The sequence below is a fragment of the Arachis duranensis genome, chromosome 2 (assembly GCF_000817695.3).
Source record: "Arachis duranensis cultivar V14167 chromosome 2, aradu.V14167.gnm2.J7QH, whole genome shotgun sequence".
Taxonomy (NCBI): domain Eukaryota; kingdom Viridiplantae; phylum Streptophyta; class Magnoliopsida; order Fabales; family Fabaceae; genus Arachis; species Arachis duranensis.
In genome coordinates this window covers 31,813,107-31,832,515 of record NC_029773.3, presented here as the reverse complement: position 1 = coordinate 31,832,515, position 19,409 = coordinate 31,813,107, and the positions used below count along the sequence as shown (strand labels likewise).

Here is a 19,409-nt window from a genome sequence, read left to right as displayed (position 1 = left end):
ATTGTTACTGTCTATTAAGGATGATGCCACTGAAGAGTGAGAACGACGACGAATTAAAAGTCGACGAAAAGATGCGGGTGCCACAACAATGACAAAGAGACGCTATGAGGTTGAGAATGAAGAGAGAGGCTAAGAACGACGTTGAGAGAGATTGAGAATGGCAATGATTATTGTTAGACTGGACGGCGACGACAAAAATCATAGAGAAATAGAGATGGTAATCCTGTGAAAAGAAAGGAGAGTATAACGAAGGAATTATAAAATAAAGACACTAAAATTACACTAAATAAATTTTAAAAATATTTGTGCCATATATAAAATCATACTTAAAATTATTAATTTGTGTACATCACAAATACTCAAGATGAATGTACTTATTAAATACAGACCATTTTTCATTAGTTAGAAATTAACCAAAAAGAGAAAAAAATCGGAAACAATTTTAAAACCAAAATTACAATGGCCCGAAGAGCTAGTATATTATTTTACTTTTGCAAGTACTCCGAATTTACTATCCTATCCTAATTCCTATTCTAAATTTCTATTACCCCGAGGCATGTTGCAACTTGGAGATTTGTCAAATGGCGTTGGTCCAAGAAAGTAAATGGAAATATACTTTCCATCTACCCGAACTACTAAAAGCACCATGCCACCGCAAAACAGTGTCACAGCACGTTCCCGATTCCTCGCTTCTCTTGCAAGCCACCGAACCCACTCCAAGCTAGTCCCACACTTTTCATTTTATCTTTGAAGAATCCAATCAACTTGTCCCTTTCCCGTTTAATCCCGGTTTCTAAGATTTCAACGATTTTCCTTTTCACTCTTTACTTCTGCTAAAATGATGTTTCTCTCAACACACCTGTCGTTCTAATCTAACACACTTCGCTATTTTCCTTCCCCATAATTTTCGTTAATTGCAAATTTACACCCTCATTCTCGTCCAGCTCTTGACGGTTTATTTTTTTTTTCCTTCTCGTTTTCCCTCTTCTATGATGGGAAACTGTTTAAGGAGGTCGGAAAAATTAACGGCGGAGATCGTACCCCACGAAGGCTCAACATTGTACCATGCGGTTCGATTACGCGGCTCGCCGGAGAGCATTCTCAACGCATATGTTCGGTTGGCATCCGTTTCAACAAATTCCATCCCCTCCGACAGAAGGTTCTTGCCTCCGGCATCGACAACGTCGACGGCGGCGCGTAGCAGAGTACCTGACTGCACAGACAACGAGATCACGACGACGATCCAGGTGAGATCCGAAGGCGTGACGGGCTCCCGCGACGCACTACTGAGGTTTATAGACTCGCGGTTCCCTGGGCTGTCATCAACGCCGCCACAGGCATATGCGCCAACAGCAATGGCGGCAGTGGTAAGCAAGGGTGAGTTGGAAACGACGTCGTTGATAGTGAGGATGACGAAGATGCAGCACAAGAGCATGACGTGGCATCTGGAGAGGATGGTGAGGTGGGCGGAGGATCTGGCGAGACGTGGAGGGAGGAGAGCCGTTGATCCGAAGGTGGGGAGTTGGAGGATGGAGGTGAGGAAGTTTTCGAAGAGCTACTGTCTGTTGTTGGAGGTGATGATGGAGCACGCCCAGATGGAGGAGAGAGTCCTTTTTCCCATCTTTGATAGTGCCGATCGAGGTATAGTACTAAATAACTAAATATATGGTAAAATATTAAATTGATCTTTTATTTTTGGTATAATTTTGTATTATTTTTTAAGATTTAAAGTGTTTTATATTTTATTTAAATTTAAAAAAATTTTATTTAATTTTAATATAGTTCCACATGAGAGGAGTGAAGTTAGAGTTAAATAATTAACTCAAAGTCTTATATGACAGTAGTACAAGAATAAGATCGATACAAATTCTAAAAGTATAAAATTAACTGTGAATGCATCAATACATTTAGTTATTATTTTTTTATTTTTATAAAAAAATATTTTATTAAAAATAATAAATAAATATATTGATGCATACACAATTAATTTTGTGTTCTAGAATTTGTACTTATTCTCTAGATTATTGACCTTGTTCTTATACTGTTACCATGTAAAATATTTCGTTAATTATTTAACTTTGACCTCATAGTGAAACTATATTGAAACTAACTGAAACTTACTTGAATTCAAATAGAATATGTTACGGCCTGGCCCAAAGGGAACTTGGGCCGATCCGACCCACTAACCACCCGACCTGAACGGTCAGATGACGCACTCATATCCGGCCCGAACACGCGTCCGGGACAGCTGGTCGCCACAGCTGTACAGGGAAACTTCGAGGAAGGTGGGTTCTGCCCTCGTGGGACCCACTTCTGACATAGTATATAAGGGGAGGGTCCTACCCCTCCTCCAAGGTACGTCACATATTCCACCTAACCTATCCCTCGCCTGCACACTAATTGACTAGAGCGTCGGAGTGTCTTTGCAGGTGACACCCCCTCCTTTCACAACGACAGTTCGGCTACCCGGCAGATCCGATCCCAGCACAATCGCTCCAAACGAAGCGTTCTCACCACCTCAAATCTCCACCCGAACCGTCCGGTAACCAACCAACCGAACATTGGCGCCGTCTGTGGGGACGCCTAAATGGACGTCGTGCCGGGCTTTGGAGACCAAGGCCGAACAGCCGGCGCAAAGGGGGCAGCCTCTGTCGCCTCGCCGGGAGGGCGACGAAGGTGCCCCCGACAACGCACCGAACCACGCACAAGGACGCGAGAGACGCGACCCTTCGGAGGAACTGGCGGTGACAGCGCCAGAATAATGCAAGAGCGACGCCATAGGGTCCAGAACCTGGAACGACAACTAGCCGATCAGGAGCATGATCGACGAACCACCGATCCTAGCTACTCTCCGTCCCCCGAAAGCCGGGAGAGAGATTTCCACCGGAGTCGCCCCCAGCACGCCTCCGCTTCCAGAACGGAAGCGGAAAGCACCTGAGAAGATTCGCCTATCCCGAGAAGACGAAACGACACAATCATCTACTCCCGAGGCAAGGAAACGCGCCCCACGAGACGAGATCGCGAAGACGGAGAAGGGAGGCCTGTGAGGACACGGCGACCCGTGATAATGGGCGCCACCCCGTTCCATCGATCCATCCTTGAGATCCGGTTGCCGAAGCACTTCGACAAACCAACGGACATGAGGTACGATGGAACCCAAGACCCTCTGGAACACCTCACGGCCTTCGAGGCTAGAATGAATCTGGAGGGAGTAGGAGACGAGGTGAGGTGCCGGGCCTTTCCGGTCACCTTGGCAGGACCTGCGATCCGATGGTTTAACGGCCTCCCGCAGGGATCCATCTATGGGTTTTCGGACATCAGGCGTGCCTTCTTAGCTCAATTCACAACACGAATAGCAAAGGCAAAGCACCCGATCAACTTTCTTGGGATAACCCAAAGGCCCGGGGAGCCGACTAGAAAATACCTGGACCGGTTCAACGACAAATGCTTAGAAATTGACGGCCTAACCGACTCGGTGGTCAGCCTCTGTCTGACGAACGGCCTCCTCAACGAGGACTTCCGAAAACACCTCACCACGAAACCGGTTTGGACGATGCACGAGATCCAAACGGTAGCTAAGGAATACATAAATGACGAGGAAGTTAGCCAAGTCGTGGCTGCCAATAAACGACACTCCGGTTACAATCAACTTAGGCAACAAGGTAACGAAGAGAGACAGAAAGAACAAGCCAGAGAGGGAGGGCCGAGCAAGGCACCTAGACTGTTTTTCCGGATCGGGAAATTCACCAACTACACTCCACTCACTCTCCCCATCATGGAAGTTTACCAGCAAATAGCCGAGAAAGGAATCTTGTCGAAGCCCCGACCACTCAAGAACCGTACGGGGGGAAACAAGAGCCTCTACTGTGACTACCACAAGGGCTATGGGCACCAAACACATGACTGCTTTAACCTGAAGGATGCACTAGAGCAAGCGATAAGGGATGGTAAACTAACAGAATTCTCCCATCTTATAAGGGAGCCGAGGAGGCGACATCGCGACCAAGACGAGGAAGGCAAGACCCGGTCGGCAAAGCGGTTACAAGAGCCAGAAGACAAAGACCACGGTCTCACCGTGATAAACGTAGTAACCGCCAAAAACACTACACCAAGGTCGAGATCGGCGCACAAGAAAGACGACAAGGTCCTGACGGTCTCCTCCTCGCCGATGCGAAGCTCTAAGAAGCCCCCATCTATCTCTTTCGGCCCTGAAGATCAGTGGTTCGACGAGGCCCCTGAAAACCCACCCATGGTCATCACGGCCAGAGTGGGAACCGGCCTCGTCAAATGAATCCTTGTCGACACGGGGGCAGACTCGAACAATATGTTTAGCAACGTGTTCGACGCACTAGGATTAAGGGACGCCGACCTGTCGACTCACCAGCACGGGGTCATTGGGTTAGGCGACAACTTCATCAAGCCAGACGGAGTGATATCTCTGCTGATTTCTGTGGGACAGGCTCAAGGCCGAAGATCGGCAATGGCTGAGTTCGTAGTTCTCCGAGATTCCACGACCTACAACATCATCTTGGGGAGGAAGACGATTAACGATGTTGAAGCGATAATCAACACAAAGCTACTACTACCAGTCGCTTGCGACAACGCCAGCCTCTCCCTAAGGAAGAAATCTAAAGAGGCGTCGGAGGTGTTCCTAGCTGACCTAGATGCCAGGGTTGACGACAAGCCCAGACCAGAACCAGAGGGGGACCTGGAAAAGTTCAGGGTCAGTGACATGGAGGAAAAGTTCACGTTTGTCAATAGAAACCTTCCACATGAATTGAAAGAGCCTCTGGTAGAAATGATCAGGGCCAATGGGAATTTGTTCGCCTGGACACCGGCCGACATGCCGGGCATAGACCCCAAAGTCATGTCACACCGCCTAGCCGTCAAATCGGAAGCCCGCCCGGTAGCCCAGAGGAGGAGAAAAATGTCGCGGGAGAGGGCAGAGGAGGTGGCCAGGTAGACGACCAGCCTCCTAGAAGCAGGTTTCATACGGGAACTAGACTACTCGACCTGGCTTTCGAATGTAGTTCTGGTAAAAAAGCACAGCGGCAAATGGAGAATGTGCGTAGACTACTCCGACCTCAACAAGGCATGCCCTAAAGATTGTTTCCCCCTCCCCAATATAGATGCACTCGTCGACGCGGCGGTGGGCTACCGATATTTGAGCTTCATGGATGCCTACTCCGGCTATAATCAGATACCGATGCACCGACCCGACGAGGACAAGACAGCATTTATAACGCCTGGGGGAACCTTTTGTTACAGGGTGATGCCATTCGGCCGAAAAAACGCAGGGGCAACATACCAAAGGCTGATGAACAAAATATTTTGCGACCTCATAGGCAAGACAGTGGAAGTCTATGTGGACGACATCCTCGTGAAGACTGCGTGACCCGACGACCTCCTGAATGACCTGGCAAATGTGTTCGCGTCTCTCCGACAACACGGTATGAGGCTCAATCCCCTCAAATGTGCCTTCACCATGGAAGCTAAAAAGTTCCTAGGATTCATGATAACCCAAAGGGAGGTAGAAGCCAACCTTGAGAAATGCCAAGCGATACTCCAAATGAAGAGTCCAGGTTGTGTCAAGGACGTCCAGAGATTGGCAGGCCGACTGACCTCGTTATCCTGTTTTCTCGGAGCTTCGGCAACAAAAGCCTTACCTTTTTTTAACCTCATGAGGAAAGGGATAGCATTTGAATGGACGCCCGCGTGCGAGGAAGCCTTTAGACACTTCAAGGAAATCCTAGCAACACCCCCTGTGCTCGGAAAGCCAAAGGCCGGGGAACCGTTATACCTATACCTCGCCATAACAGGAGAAGCCCTGGCCACGGTTTTGATACGAGAAGAAGGAAGGGCTCAACAGCCAGTCTATTTCGTGAGCAGAGCCCTACAAGGGGCGGAATTAAGGTACAGCAAACTGGAAAAGCTAGCTCTGGCATTCTTGACCTCTTCGTGGAGATTAAAACAATACTTCCAAAGTCACCAGATTGTCGTAAGGACGGACTAAGGAATCCGACAAGTACTCCAAAAACCCGATTTGGCGGGAAGGATGATGACTTGGTCCATTGAACTCTCCCAATATAACATACGATACGAACCCCGGCAAGCGATCAAGGCGCAAGCGATGGCAGACTTCCTGGTAGAAGTGACGGGAGATCCAACCGAAGAGACAGGCACACGGTGGAGGCTCCACGTGGACGGAGCCTCCAATCAGACGTCCGGGGGTGCCGGGATCATCCTGGAAAGCCCAGCCGGGGTCGTGTACGAGCAATCGATCAAGTTCGAATTCCCCCTCTCGAACAACCAAGCAGAATACGAAGCCCTCATAGGGGGCTTAGCCCTAGCAACGGAAGTTGGAGCGACAAGGTTGGAAATATGCAGCGATTTACAAGTCGTCACCTCCCAAGTAAACAGGAGCTACCAAGCCAGAGACTCGCTACTACAAAAGTACTTGGAGAAAGTCAAGGATTTGAGCCAGAAGTTTGAGGAGGTCACGATCCACCACGTCCTAAGAGAAAGGAACACACGGGCAGATCTCCTATCAAAACTGGCTAGCTCAAAACCGGGAGAAGGCAACCGATCTCTCATCCAAGGCATGATGAGGGAGCCAGCAGTCACTCTCCACCTGTCAAGGCTAAGCCCCTCATGGTTAGACCCCATCACCAGCTTCTTAGAAAACGGCAAACTCCCCGACGACGAAAAAGATGCTAAGAAACTGAGAAGGAAAGCAGCCAAGTACGCGATCATCCAGGGTCAACTGTTCAGGAAAGGACTCAACCAGCCCTTATTGAAATGCCTACACCCCGACCAAACGGACTACGTCCTCAGGGAAGTCCATGAAGGGTGTTGCGGCCATCACATAGGGGGCAAAGCCCTAGCAAGAAAATTAATCCGAGCTGGATACTATTGGCCATCAATGATGGCAGACTCTAAAGAATTCGTTAGAAAGTGCGTCAAGTGTCAAGAGAACGCCAATTTTCACAAAGCACCGGCCTCTGAGCTAAGCTTGTTAACGTCTTCCCGGCCATTCTCACAATGGGGAGTCGACCTCTTGGGGCCCTTCCTGGTTGGTCCAGGACAAGTCAAGTACCTCATAGTCGCCATTGACTACTATACCAAATGGATAGAGGCCGAGCCGCTGGCCAGCATATCCTCATCCAATTACAGGAAGTTCATGTGGAGGCAAGTGATAACACGGTTCGGTATCCCGGAGGTCGTTATCTCGGACAACGGGACACAATTTACCGACAAGAAGTTCACGGAGTTCCTCACCGGCCTGGGTATAAGACAGAAGTTCTCCTCAGTGGACACCCCCAAACAAACGGACAGGTTGAGTCTGCAAACAAGATCATCCTGTTAGGACTTAAGAAGCGGCTGGATGATAAAAAAGGTGCTTGGGCCGACGAGCTCGCCTCGGTCCTCTGGTCCTACCGTACAACTGAGAAGTCATCCACCGGGGAGACCCCCTTCCGACTAACATACGGGCTGGACGCGGTAATACCTGTGAAAATTGGGGAACCGAGCCCACGACTACTTTTGAAGGGAGTGGGGGAAGCTGTGGAGAAGGACCTAATAGATGAAGCCAGAGAGATGACCCACCTGACGGAAACAACGCTGAAGCAAAGAATGGCCCTGCGCTACAACACCAAAGTACTCAGAAGAGAGTTTGAACCAAACGACCTCGTCCTAAGGCGTAACGATATCAGCTTACCGACCCCGGGAGAGGGCAAACTGACGGCAAACTGGGAAGGTCCCTACAGAGTTAAAAAGGTGATTGGCAAAGGCGCCTTCAAGTTGGAAAGGCTCAATGGCAAAGAGATCCCAAGAACGTGGAATGCGAGCAACTTGAGAAGGTTTTACTCCTAGCACGCGTGACGATTTACCGACCAAACGAGCTAAGTAGTCAATCCATGAAATTGTACTTTTTGCTATGGCTTATAGACCCCTTTTGTGCAATTACCGACTAAAATATACTTGTCAAGTTTTGTTTTGTTTTTCTTGGACAACCCAGTGCGCAAATGAACTCTGCACAACGCGACGATAATACGCGGCCCCGGGACTGATCACCCCGGGAGCCCGTCAACTACCACAACAACAAAATGGCTACACTAAAAAGCCACGACCTGGCTCAGCCAGAATACCATCAATGCGGTAAAACTAGTGCGAACAACAAACCAATAACGACAAATATAAACGGCGACACAACCAGACGAACAGGAAAGTATTAACTATAATAAGACGGGCAAACGACCCAAAAAACCATTGTTCACGAGAGTTAAACAAAACAGCTGGCAAAGAGTTTCATGAAGTTACATAAAACATAAGAAATCATTTCCTAGACATGTCAACAATCTTGCCATCTTTGATCATCTTGAAGACACCAATTGCTGACGTGTCGAAGTCAAGGGCAACGATTTTGACCTGAGCCTTAAGGGCATCCTCAGTCGCCAGTATCGCACCTTTCCCCTGCTTAACGACTTCTTTATACTTTGTCTTCAACCCAGCAAGATCAGCTTCGACAGCCTCCTTCGACGAAACGGCCTCATCGCGCTCTTTCTCCAGCGCGATCACCCGCCCCTGAGCCACACCGACCTGACCTTCTAAAGACATTTCCCGCTCGACAAGCCGAGCAATGGTGGCATCAGACTCCTCCAATTTTTTCTCGGCAGTGGAGGCTCTCTTCTCGGCAGCCTCAAGCTTCTCATTAGACTGGGCAAGTTGCTCCCGAAGGGTCTCAACTTCGCGTTTTAAATCATTATTAGCTTTCCCAGCAGATTCCAACCTTCTACGGAGAGATTTCATCCCGGACAGCTCAAACTCGGCCTTCCGAGCTATCACTGCGCCACGCAGGAGGGTACGGTACATCCACCTCGCTTGCCTGGCAAGAGATGACTCGTGAAAATGCTCTTCAGTACCGGGAATCAACTGAGCGTCTATGAAATTCCCGACGTCAAAATTTTTCTCCATCACAGTAAGAACCCCCTCAGGACTGCTGGACATTTTCCTCCTTTTGAGGCTGGGCACCTCTTCCACATCATCGTCGGCCACTGGGTTGGACGTCGAACCCCCAGTGCCGACCACTTCGTGAAAAGGGGTAACGCGCACCTCTTTGTCGTCGCGAGCCAATGCACCCTAAACCGAGGTCCCGACCACATCGGCCACGACCCCCTGCTCGGAAGTGGCCTTGCTCTTGTCCTCTGGGGGTGCAGTCGACTTCTCATTGGCCGCTTCATCGTCACTTGCACATAAAAAGGTCTGGAACAAGTCTGAGAGACCCGTCACCTCGGCAGACATCCCCACTGTAATAGGAAAGGAAGATCGTTTAGTCGCAATTGAATATTGAAAAAAGCAAGAAACAAAAAGTAAAGCTCAAGTTAAAACTGCTCACAAATATAGTTCTAACCGACTTCCCGATCACCCATGAGGAGGTGAGGATTCACATGATTCCTCCCGAAGACTGCCAATAACACGTCGGCAATCTTCTTGTCCACGACGGACATACCCTTATAGGATACTTTAATAAAGGCATTGGACCCCGCCCCGAAGCTCCAATATGTCGGGATGAGGCGTTTCCCCTCTAACGATAGCCAGAAAGGATGACGACCTTTGACGGGGCGCACCTTAAAATACTTATCTTTGAACCCGTGGTAGGAGTTCTCAAACAAGCCAAAAATCCTCCGACCTTGGGCAGATCGGAAGGACATGAACCCCTTCTTATGTTTCCCTTCCTTCGAAGGGTTTGTAAGGTTGAAAAAGAAAAGGAAAACATCTACAGACACCGACAGCTCGAGATATTCACAAACCATCTCGAAACAGTGGATTGAGGCCCAACTGTTTGGATGCAGCTGCGACGGTGCCACGGAAACCCAGCCCAGAAGCGCCATTTGAAAGACGGAGAAAGGAATACGAACCCCCACTTGAGTAAACATGGATTTATAGAACCAAATCTAGTCAGCAACTCGGGGAGCACTGAAGTTGATCTCGTATAAACGCTCGTGGGGAGCTGGGACGTAGACGTCGTAGTTAGACTCCTCGTCGGTACCACCGCATAAGTACTCGTTTTGACGGAACTCGGTGAGCTCCTCCTCGCCCATTTGATTGGGAGAGTCCCTCAGGTCAGAAACCACCCAGGCGTAGGGCTTGTACGCCGCGGGAGAAGGGGAAGCCCGGGAGGCGATGTGAGCCATACCTACATGGGGACACCATCTAGTCAGTCTAAGAGGTCGGGTACTCGGAGTGAACGCAGAAGCCACACTCAACCTATTCAGCAACTAAGACTAAACTCGGCTAAAAGCTAAGACCCAAACAAAACCTACCCTAGAATGGCAGCCTTCCCCTAACACACCTACTTAAGACCTAAGATCAACCATCATGCAAAGCTAACCAAACAACATGCATGAAAAGGAAGCAACGGCAGAAACAACATGAACAACAAAAGAGGATAAAAAAGACGCACAATTACCTGTACTTATGGTAAAGATCCGAAAGGAAGGCAAGAACAATGCCCTGGAATTGCTGAGGGAGAAGAAGATGGGGATAGCTGAATTGGAAATGAAGAGATAAACGCCAAATGAATACCAAAGGCATCACAAAACTGTTTTAAAACTACCACCAAAAGGAGCGCGAAAGTCGAGGGACATATTAGTCTTTGCACGAAGGTTAAACCCATTATGAGCATTTAATGCTTGGCACGAAGAACGAGGCGATGAATGATCACCCCAGCAACAAATAGGCACGCGCGCAAGAGGCACGTGCCCCCCACGGACGGCCAACTTGGCGACAACGCATGAGATCAGAGATAACACGCCACCAACAGCCCACGCGACTATTACTGACGCGTTGGGGGCACTGTTACGGCCTGGCCCAAAGGAAACTTGGACCGACCCGACCCACTAACCACCTGACCTGAACGGTCGGATGACGCACTCATATCCGCCCCGAACACGCGTCCGGGACAGCTGGTCGCCACAGCTGTACATGAAAACTTCGAGGAAGGTGGGTTCTGCTCTCGTGGGACCGACTTCTGACATAGTATATAAGGGGAGGGTCCTACCCCTCCCCAAGGTACGTCACACATTCCACCTAACTTATCCCTCGCCTGCACACTAACTGACTAGAGCGTCGGAGTGTCTTTGCAGGTGACACCCCCTCCTTTCACAACGAGAGTTCGGCTACCCGGCAGATCCGATCCCAGCACAATCGCTCCGGACGAAGCGTTCCTGCCACCTCAAATCTCCACTCGAACCGTTCGGTAACCAACCAACCGAACAGAATATTTTAAATTTTAAAGACTAAAATAAAATTACACCCAAATATAAAGACCAATTTAATACTTTATTCCTAATTATATTATACTATACCTTTCGTTTAGGGTAATTGGTAGGCTTAGCTGCTCATTCTTTCCTTGTTTATTTATTTATGTTTATGATCTTTATGATAGATGCGTCTTTAATTTATATTATTTATTATTTATAAATGGGATAAATCACCAAAAAATTATGATAAAACCTCTGTTTAATTAGTTTGCGATATTTTTATGATAAGAAGAAACAACAAAAATACATTTTTTTTAGAAATAACAAATGACTTATTTAACAAATTATTTATGTGTTTGTTTCGATTTTTTCGAGAATATTTAAATAATCATTTAAAAAATATATAAAAGAATAAATCAAAATTCAATCTTTTGAAAAAATTTTATTTCTAAAATTATTTTTGTTTATTTACAAAAGAATTCAAAAAAGCTATTCACTAAATTTTAAGAATAAAAATATTTTATTTTTATAATTATGTTTTATGAAAATTTGTATTAAAATTACTTTTTAAATTTTTTTTGAAAATATATATCTAATAATTGAATACTTTTGTTATATTTTAAAAATAAATTTTTGTTGTTAACTAATTTAGATAACACTTTTGTTAGCAATTTGAAAAATCAAGGCCATTTTTAGTGAAGTTTGTGAAAAATAGTTATATCACACCTATATTTATAGGTACCTAAGTAACACTAAATTGTTCTAATATTTTGATTATGCCTCCTATAACATGCACTTCATTATCTAATGTTGAATTATCGGCACTGCAATCTAATTCCCATTGATTTGATTATAAAAAAGTATGACTTTAATATAGTGGGATAATGTTTTTTTATTGGATAAAACGTGTGTAGTGTGATGATATCAGTAGCATGGATATTTTTTATTTGTATGGAGTAATTATTTTTTAAAATTGATATTAAATAAATTATACCATCCTAGTTGTTATTGAAAAGAGACAATTTTAAATTAGATGGTCTAATTTTAATATTATGAATTTGAAAAAAAATATTTCATAAAAAATAAATTCAGAGAGTATGATTTTAATTTAAAATATTCGAAAAACATAAAATCAAAAAATTTGATTTTTGATTATTTTTTAAAAAAATATTAAGTAAGACAAATGGTGGTGTCCCATTTGTATTAAAATTATTTATCAAGTAAAAAATTGGTGCCTCCAATTTTAAAAGTTCATAACAGAATAAAGAATTTTTAAATTTTTTTTTTGAAATAAAAAGCTCAACACAGTAAGGTGGATCATTTAAAAAGTTCAGAGTTACAATACAACCACTAAATAAGAAATCGTAGTTATTTTTAACATTACCATCAACAACTAGACGGAACAAAGCCAACCCACTTTTTATAACTCCTAATCAACTTGGTAATAACTTCCGTAACGCTTGTTTCTTGATTCCTGAAAATTCTAGCATTCCTTTCCAACCACGTATTCCAAGTGATAGTAAAAAAGTCAACCAGTCACCTGTTACGTTTGTCTTTTCTCATAGGAGCTCCTATCCAGCTCTCAAAGTGTTGCTTAATGGTTCCTGAAATAAACCAAAGTTTATTATAGGCATATAACCAAGCAAACCACACCTGCCACGTGAACTCACAGCTAATGAATAAGTGGAAATCATTCTCAGTCTCTTTTTTACATAAAACACAAATCATATCCTTGTGATCAATAATGCCCAATCTAATCAATCTTTCCTTAGTATTGACCTTCCCAACTAACACAAACTAGGTGAATAGCTCAACTCTTGGTGGTACTAGTCCTCTCCATATAAATCTAGTGAAACTATAACTCGTAATGTCCTCCGAGAGAGTCTCAGCTTGCAAAGCATGCACAAATGAGTTAGTAGAGTAACTCCTGATCTATCAAATTTCTATACTATTCTGTCCTCCCTCTCACTTGTTAACCTAACAGATTGTAGAACTTCATGAAGTTGGTTAACTAATTCTAACTCCCATTGGAATAGTACCCTTCTCCAATGAAAGTTTCATATCCACTCCAACCCATCCCAAAACCCACAATCCCCTATTACAGATCCAACTTGGTTTAAAATTGAAAAAAGCCTCGGAAATACATCCTGCAAAACACCACATGGTAGCCAATTATCTTCCCAGAAACGAATTCTTCTACCGTCTCCTAACTCTAATGATAACCCTCTGACCATCTTATCTCTCGCTTGCTGTTCTCTTATCTGCAACTGACAAATGTTCCTCCATGGACCCTTTATTTTAGGAACCGGCTGACAAAAAAGAAGGACATTTGGATTCAAGTCATTATAGGAGCACACAATTTTCTTCCATAATGGGCAATCCTCCTTTGAAAATCGTCACCACCACTTGAACAACAATGTTGTATTCCAGAGCATTGCATCGCCCACGCCCAAACTCCCGAAGCGTTTTGGAGCTTACACAATATCCCAACTTACCAAAGGCACCCCATCCCTTCTGTCCTCATTACTCTACAAGAACCTCCTCTGCAAAGATATCAACTTATTTGCTACTGCTCTAGGCATTTTATATAAGCTAAGGTAGTAAACTGGCAGACTATTAAGCACATATTTGATGAGTACCAGCTTACCAGCTTTATTAATTGTTTTGGCTTTTCACAGATTTAATTTCTCTTCTACTTTGTCTATAATAGGTTTTCATGTCTTAACCAATTTTGGATTCGCTCCCAAAGAAATACCAAGATATTTGACTACCAACATTGCTTCCTTATACCCCAACAAGCTACACATCCTTTGTGACCACTCTCGCGCGCAATTAACCAAAATCAAGCTAGATTTATCAAAGTTAATTCTCAAGTCAGACATCATCTCAAAACACGTAGAAGCCGCTTATAATTGCAAACAATCTCTTCCTCCGGGGGGCAAAAAAATATTGTGTCATCCGCAAATTGCAAGTAAGACAACTCAATATTGTCTTTTCCAACCAATAAAGGAGAGATCCTTCCATGTCTTACTGCCTCTCTTACCATCCTATGAAGGACCTCAACAACAAGAACAAAAAAAAACGAAAAAGAGGATCCCCTTGTCGTAAGCGCCGTTCCATCTTAAAAGACTTAGAAGGTGAGACATTTATCAAAAGCGACATAGTCGCCGTGCATACACATTCTTTGATCCACTCTCGCCATCTTTTTCCAAAGCCCATTTTCTAAAGTACAATATCCACAAACTTCCACTTGGCTCTATCGTAAGATTTTTGAAAGTCTAGTTTGATTATTGCCGATTTCTTCTTTCTTTACTTCAACCATTGCACAGTTTCACACGTAATCAAAGTCCCATCATGAATCTTCCTCCCTTGCACAAAGACACTCTGAGTCTCCCCTACTAAGTCCGGCATTACCCTTCTCAGTCTCCGTACCAACACCTTCGAAATGACCTTATACACACACCTTACAATGCTAATCGGCTGAAGATCTTTAATCTCCCTTGCTCCCACAAACTTCGGAGCCAGAGCCACCCATGTAACATTAGAATCTCTTGGCAGCTCAGCTGACTGGAAGAAATCCATGACAGCTGCAGTAAACTCAGGACCAATTTCCCCCCAACACTTCTTTATGAAGTTTATATTGTAGCCATCATAGCCAGGGGCCTTAGACGACTCGCAATCCCAAACTGCTTCCTTTATTTCGTCAACCGAAGGCATCCTCTCTAAGTCTGTAGCCTCCTCTTCCTGTATCTTGTTAACTAGGCCATCTCGAATACCTACCAAAGGTGACGCTTCCTGACGATACAAGTTCTTGTAAAAATCTCTTATTGCACTCTTATTCCTGACTTGATTCCTCACTAATCTGTCACTTATCACCAACACATCAATCCGATTACTTCTTCTTCTTGCTGAGGCTAAATTATGAAAATATCTAGTGTTCTTATTTATATACTTAGCATGTCGGGACCTTGACGTCTGCTTTCAATGGATTTTCTTCCTGACATACCAATGCTTACAGAAGCTAACTAGAGCTCTTCTTCTTGCCTCCATAGTCCCATCATAAACTCCATCACTAGCAAAATAATCCAACTTCCTGATTTCATCTTCCAACTACTGTACCTTCAAATCAATATCACCAAACTTCTTCTTGTGCCATCTACTCAAAGGTATCGTCAAAGCCTTCAACTCTTCAGTAAATTGAACTTCACCTAGACCCCTCCATTCTTCCTTCACCATTCTGAGAAGCCTGTCATGTGTGAACCATGAATTCAGACTTCGAAATGGCCTTGACCCCCCCTCTTAATCTACTGTCCTCCACTATCAAAGGATAATGATCAAATAAACCTCTTGGCTCACCTTTAAGTCGTATCTCAGGAAACTGTTCAAGCCATTCCAGGCTAACGAAGACTCTATCAATACGATTGCAAGATTGACCTTTGAACCATGTAAATTTGTGATCATTTAATTCTAAATCCACTAACTCCATATCCCATATCAAGTCTCTAAAATCTTTCGCTGATGTTGTTAAAGCATTAGCTCCTTTTCTTTCTTCTACTCTCACAATCTCATTAAAATCACTCATATAACAAATGGGGACCTGGCATACTCAAGCAATAAAACTCAATTCCTCCCACAGTTAACTTCTCCTCCCTGACATGCACACTATACACCAAACAAAACGCACAATGAAAATTATTGCTCATCAACACCCCTTCCACACACAGCCACCTCTCCCCTTTATAACAGTTACTCAACTTAAAAATCATTTTGTCCCACATTAACAATAGACCTCCAGAAGCCCCTTCGGAACCCACATATTTCCAATTCACTGCATCATTTTCCCAATTTTGCACTACGTCAAATTTAGTGACTTCATTCTTCTTTGTCTCTATCAAGCCTAGTATATTCACATTATTTTTTCTCTTAACATTTTTAACCATACCCATTTTTCCATCACCCCCAATACCCCTCACATTCCAAAAACTATAAATCATTTAAGCACATTATTACACACCTTATTCCGGTTTTTAGACCGACTCCTTCTTGCTTTCTCCTTTTTTCTTTGCTTTCCTTCGTTTCTGTGCAAGCACTTCATTCTGAGCTTGAAGAGATGCTATAATGTCGTCTTCTTCGTCATATGAGACAACCCCCTAATTCCACTGCCAAGGCCCAAACAACTCTGTTTTCAACCAAGTCTTCATCCCAACTTTTTATTTGCTTCACAATATTCTGATCATTGATTACATCCTTTTCAGAATTTCCAATATTCTCCAAGTTCCTGACCGCCCCATCCTCTTCAAAGCATATTCCCTCCCTCAGAGTGTCCTCACCCCCTGAATCTGCTTCCTCTACTCCATCATCCCTTACCAATCTTGTAACAGTGTTCTTCTTTACACTCTCATTGAGACTTTCGTGAACCGTATGTGATATGGCATTAGTTTCATTCAAGCTCCCTATTATTCTTCCCCCTTTCTCCCCGTCCAATAGATTGTCGCCATCAATGACAGAGTTGTTGACCACATGAAGCATCCCCGCACAAGAGAAATCATTCATCCCTACGCTATTTACCTTCATTACCATAGAGGTTTTCACCATTGGCACTAGCTTGTGCCCTCCAACACCGTCATGCTCCTTCACGGCACGGAGCGGATTAGCGGCAACACCGCCAACATCAAACTCGTCACTCACCCTGGCAGCGATCGCTTTCCAAACATCTCCGCTGGCACTACCACTGACCTTCTGCCGACCAACTTCCATTCCTACCACTCCTCCACCATATTCCGCGTCGCTATTGTGATTCACGTTATCCACCACAGCTGCGTGATACCCAAGACCATCCTTCCTCATCACTGTCTGATGCATCGTATCCCCTACACCACTAGCCACAGTAGCTGCCAAGAACTCCTTGTGAAAGCGCAATACGATGAAGTCACCATCACACATTACGGTAGCAGCAACAGGAGTGTGATAAACTCCAATCCCCTTCCCATCCCCACGTGGTACCACGCTCCTACCCGGGAGTACATCTTGTGTACCACATCCGGGTTGGGTTACTCGACCCGCCCATCCTCTAGGATCAGCTAGCTCATGAGCGCTTATGTGGTTTTGGCCCACATCACACATATTCTCTTTAGTGTGCTTATGTACGTTATTGGGACCCTTACCCCTAGGAACAGCGTCTTCATCAATTAAATATAATCCCATAACTGTCGATCTAATTATAGGAGCTTCCCTTACTTGTTTTTTCAAATTTACCAAAATTTTCGTATGCCATTCATCCCATTCTTCGAGGGAAATGACCCTTCTATCCATTCCCTATTTGTCTGCCAGTACCGCCTGTGTCACTATCTCCGCTACCATGTCCCACCCCATCTTTAATGGTATCTCCCGTGATTTTGCACGGACACCAAACTCCAACTTTGGGATGCATTCTACTCTACTTTCCTCTCCTGTCTGCTTCACGCTATTCAAACCAGCCACCATGGTCACTTATTGGTTCCCATAGCCAATTAAACTCTGTTGAAGATATCTGGTATTAGCGGCATCTTCTGTAACATGTTTTGCCTTATCATCAAGCTGTCTCCGATACTTAGCATCTCCTACACAGATCTCTTTAACCCGCAATCGCATTCGGTCCATCACTAGTATTGCTTTCAGTTTCCCTCTCTTCGTATCCGTCCATTCTTCTGCTTACACGACAGATATATGTCGTTTATCCGACCTGTGCACTTAAATAAGTGAAACAACTTTTTCTTCAAACTATCTTCCGGTAAATTATCCACAAAAATTGTACATGATTCTTTTTCGAAACGTTGATACTCTTCTTGATCCAAATCTGCGGATCTTTTTCATTCCGTGAGTGCTTAACTCTATGCCACCCTATTTTTTCTCCACCGCACTCGTCCTCTCTCTCGTTCTCTCATACTCTGAGGAGTACCTACAGAGTATCTACGGAGTTACTCTCTCTAAACCCTAATCCTGTTGAGAGGATATACTCGGACACCATCATCTTGGATAAAAGTGAACTAAGATGAGTAGAAAATATCTTTTAAAGTGACAATGTTAGTAAAATGATAAAATGGTACTTTAATTATCTTTTAATTTATAACATTTATTATCAGTGAGTTTCACTATCTTAGTTTAATGGTGATTAATAATGTACTTTTTTCTCTAAAGTGACCATTCAACTTTAAAAGAGTCGGATCAAAGATAAGTCGAGTTAAACCTAACTAACTAAAGTTTAACTCCAAAATTTAAATTCAACTTATGACTTGATTAATCATTAATAGAGTCTAATTATAAAACCGAGACTTGGATAATGGGATTATTACATGTATTTCTACTAATTTTTTAGTTATTTCTCTTACTCTTTCATTCTATTTTTTCTGTCTAGAAAGTTACAAATGAATATCATACTACACAAGTACCATTTATTTCAGGATGAATATCGATTAAGATGATAGATATAATACTCATTTTGGAATTAATAAGGTAGGAGAAGGAAACTACAATGGAGGAGACAAATTAAGAGGAGTGATAAAATTGTGAAAGAATAGGAAAAGAAAAGAATGCGAACTTTTTATTGATTGTTGATTGATTGAATTGAATTGAAGTGTGTTGTAAATTATGAGGGTAAAACTAATTATATATAGAGCATTGTCGTATGAAAGATAAAAGCAAATAAAGATAAGATAAGAACAACTAAAGATAAGATAAAGATAAAATAATAAAGACTAAAATTGTAATTGAATTGATGTATTCATATTTTTTTGTCTTGTTTAAAAGATAAATTATATTTTACTAAATGATAAAAAAATTTAAAAAAATCTATTTTCGAAATTAAGGCAACTCCTTTATGTCTGTCGTTTTCGAGCTGAAAACTCTTCCGTGTTCTAGGCTTCTAGAATGCAAGCGTCACATATTTAGGCGCTTTTATTCTAAGCGCTTTTCGGTTAAGATTTAGATCCTCTAAAATTTAAATTTTACTTTAGAGAGTAAAATGTGATCTTCTATTTTTGAATAGTTTTTTTTTCATATTTATTTTTAGTCTCACCTATAAAATCAATAGTGAAAGATCACACTTTACTCTTTAAAGTGAAATTCAAACTTTAGAGGATTCAAATTCTTTCGATCAAGTGTCTCCCGTCA

The 19,409-nt window shown here is 43.6% G+C and overlaps 1 protein-coding gene across 1 annotated transcript in view; it reads left to right on the top strand.

The window, feature by feature from the left end:
- The first annotated feature begins 622 nt into the window (after positions 1–622).
- LOC107474185 (uncharacterized) overlaps positions 623–19,409 on the top strand; it is a 21,040-nt gene continuing 2,253 nt past the window's right edge. The window contains exon 1 of the mRNA XM_016093789.3: positions 623–1,641. Within this exon, the coding sequence (XP_015949275.1) occupies positions 990–1,641 (652 nt within the window). The 5' untranslated portion in view covers positions 623–989. The remainder of the gene's footprint in view (positions 1,642–19,409) is intronic.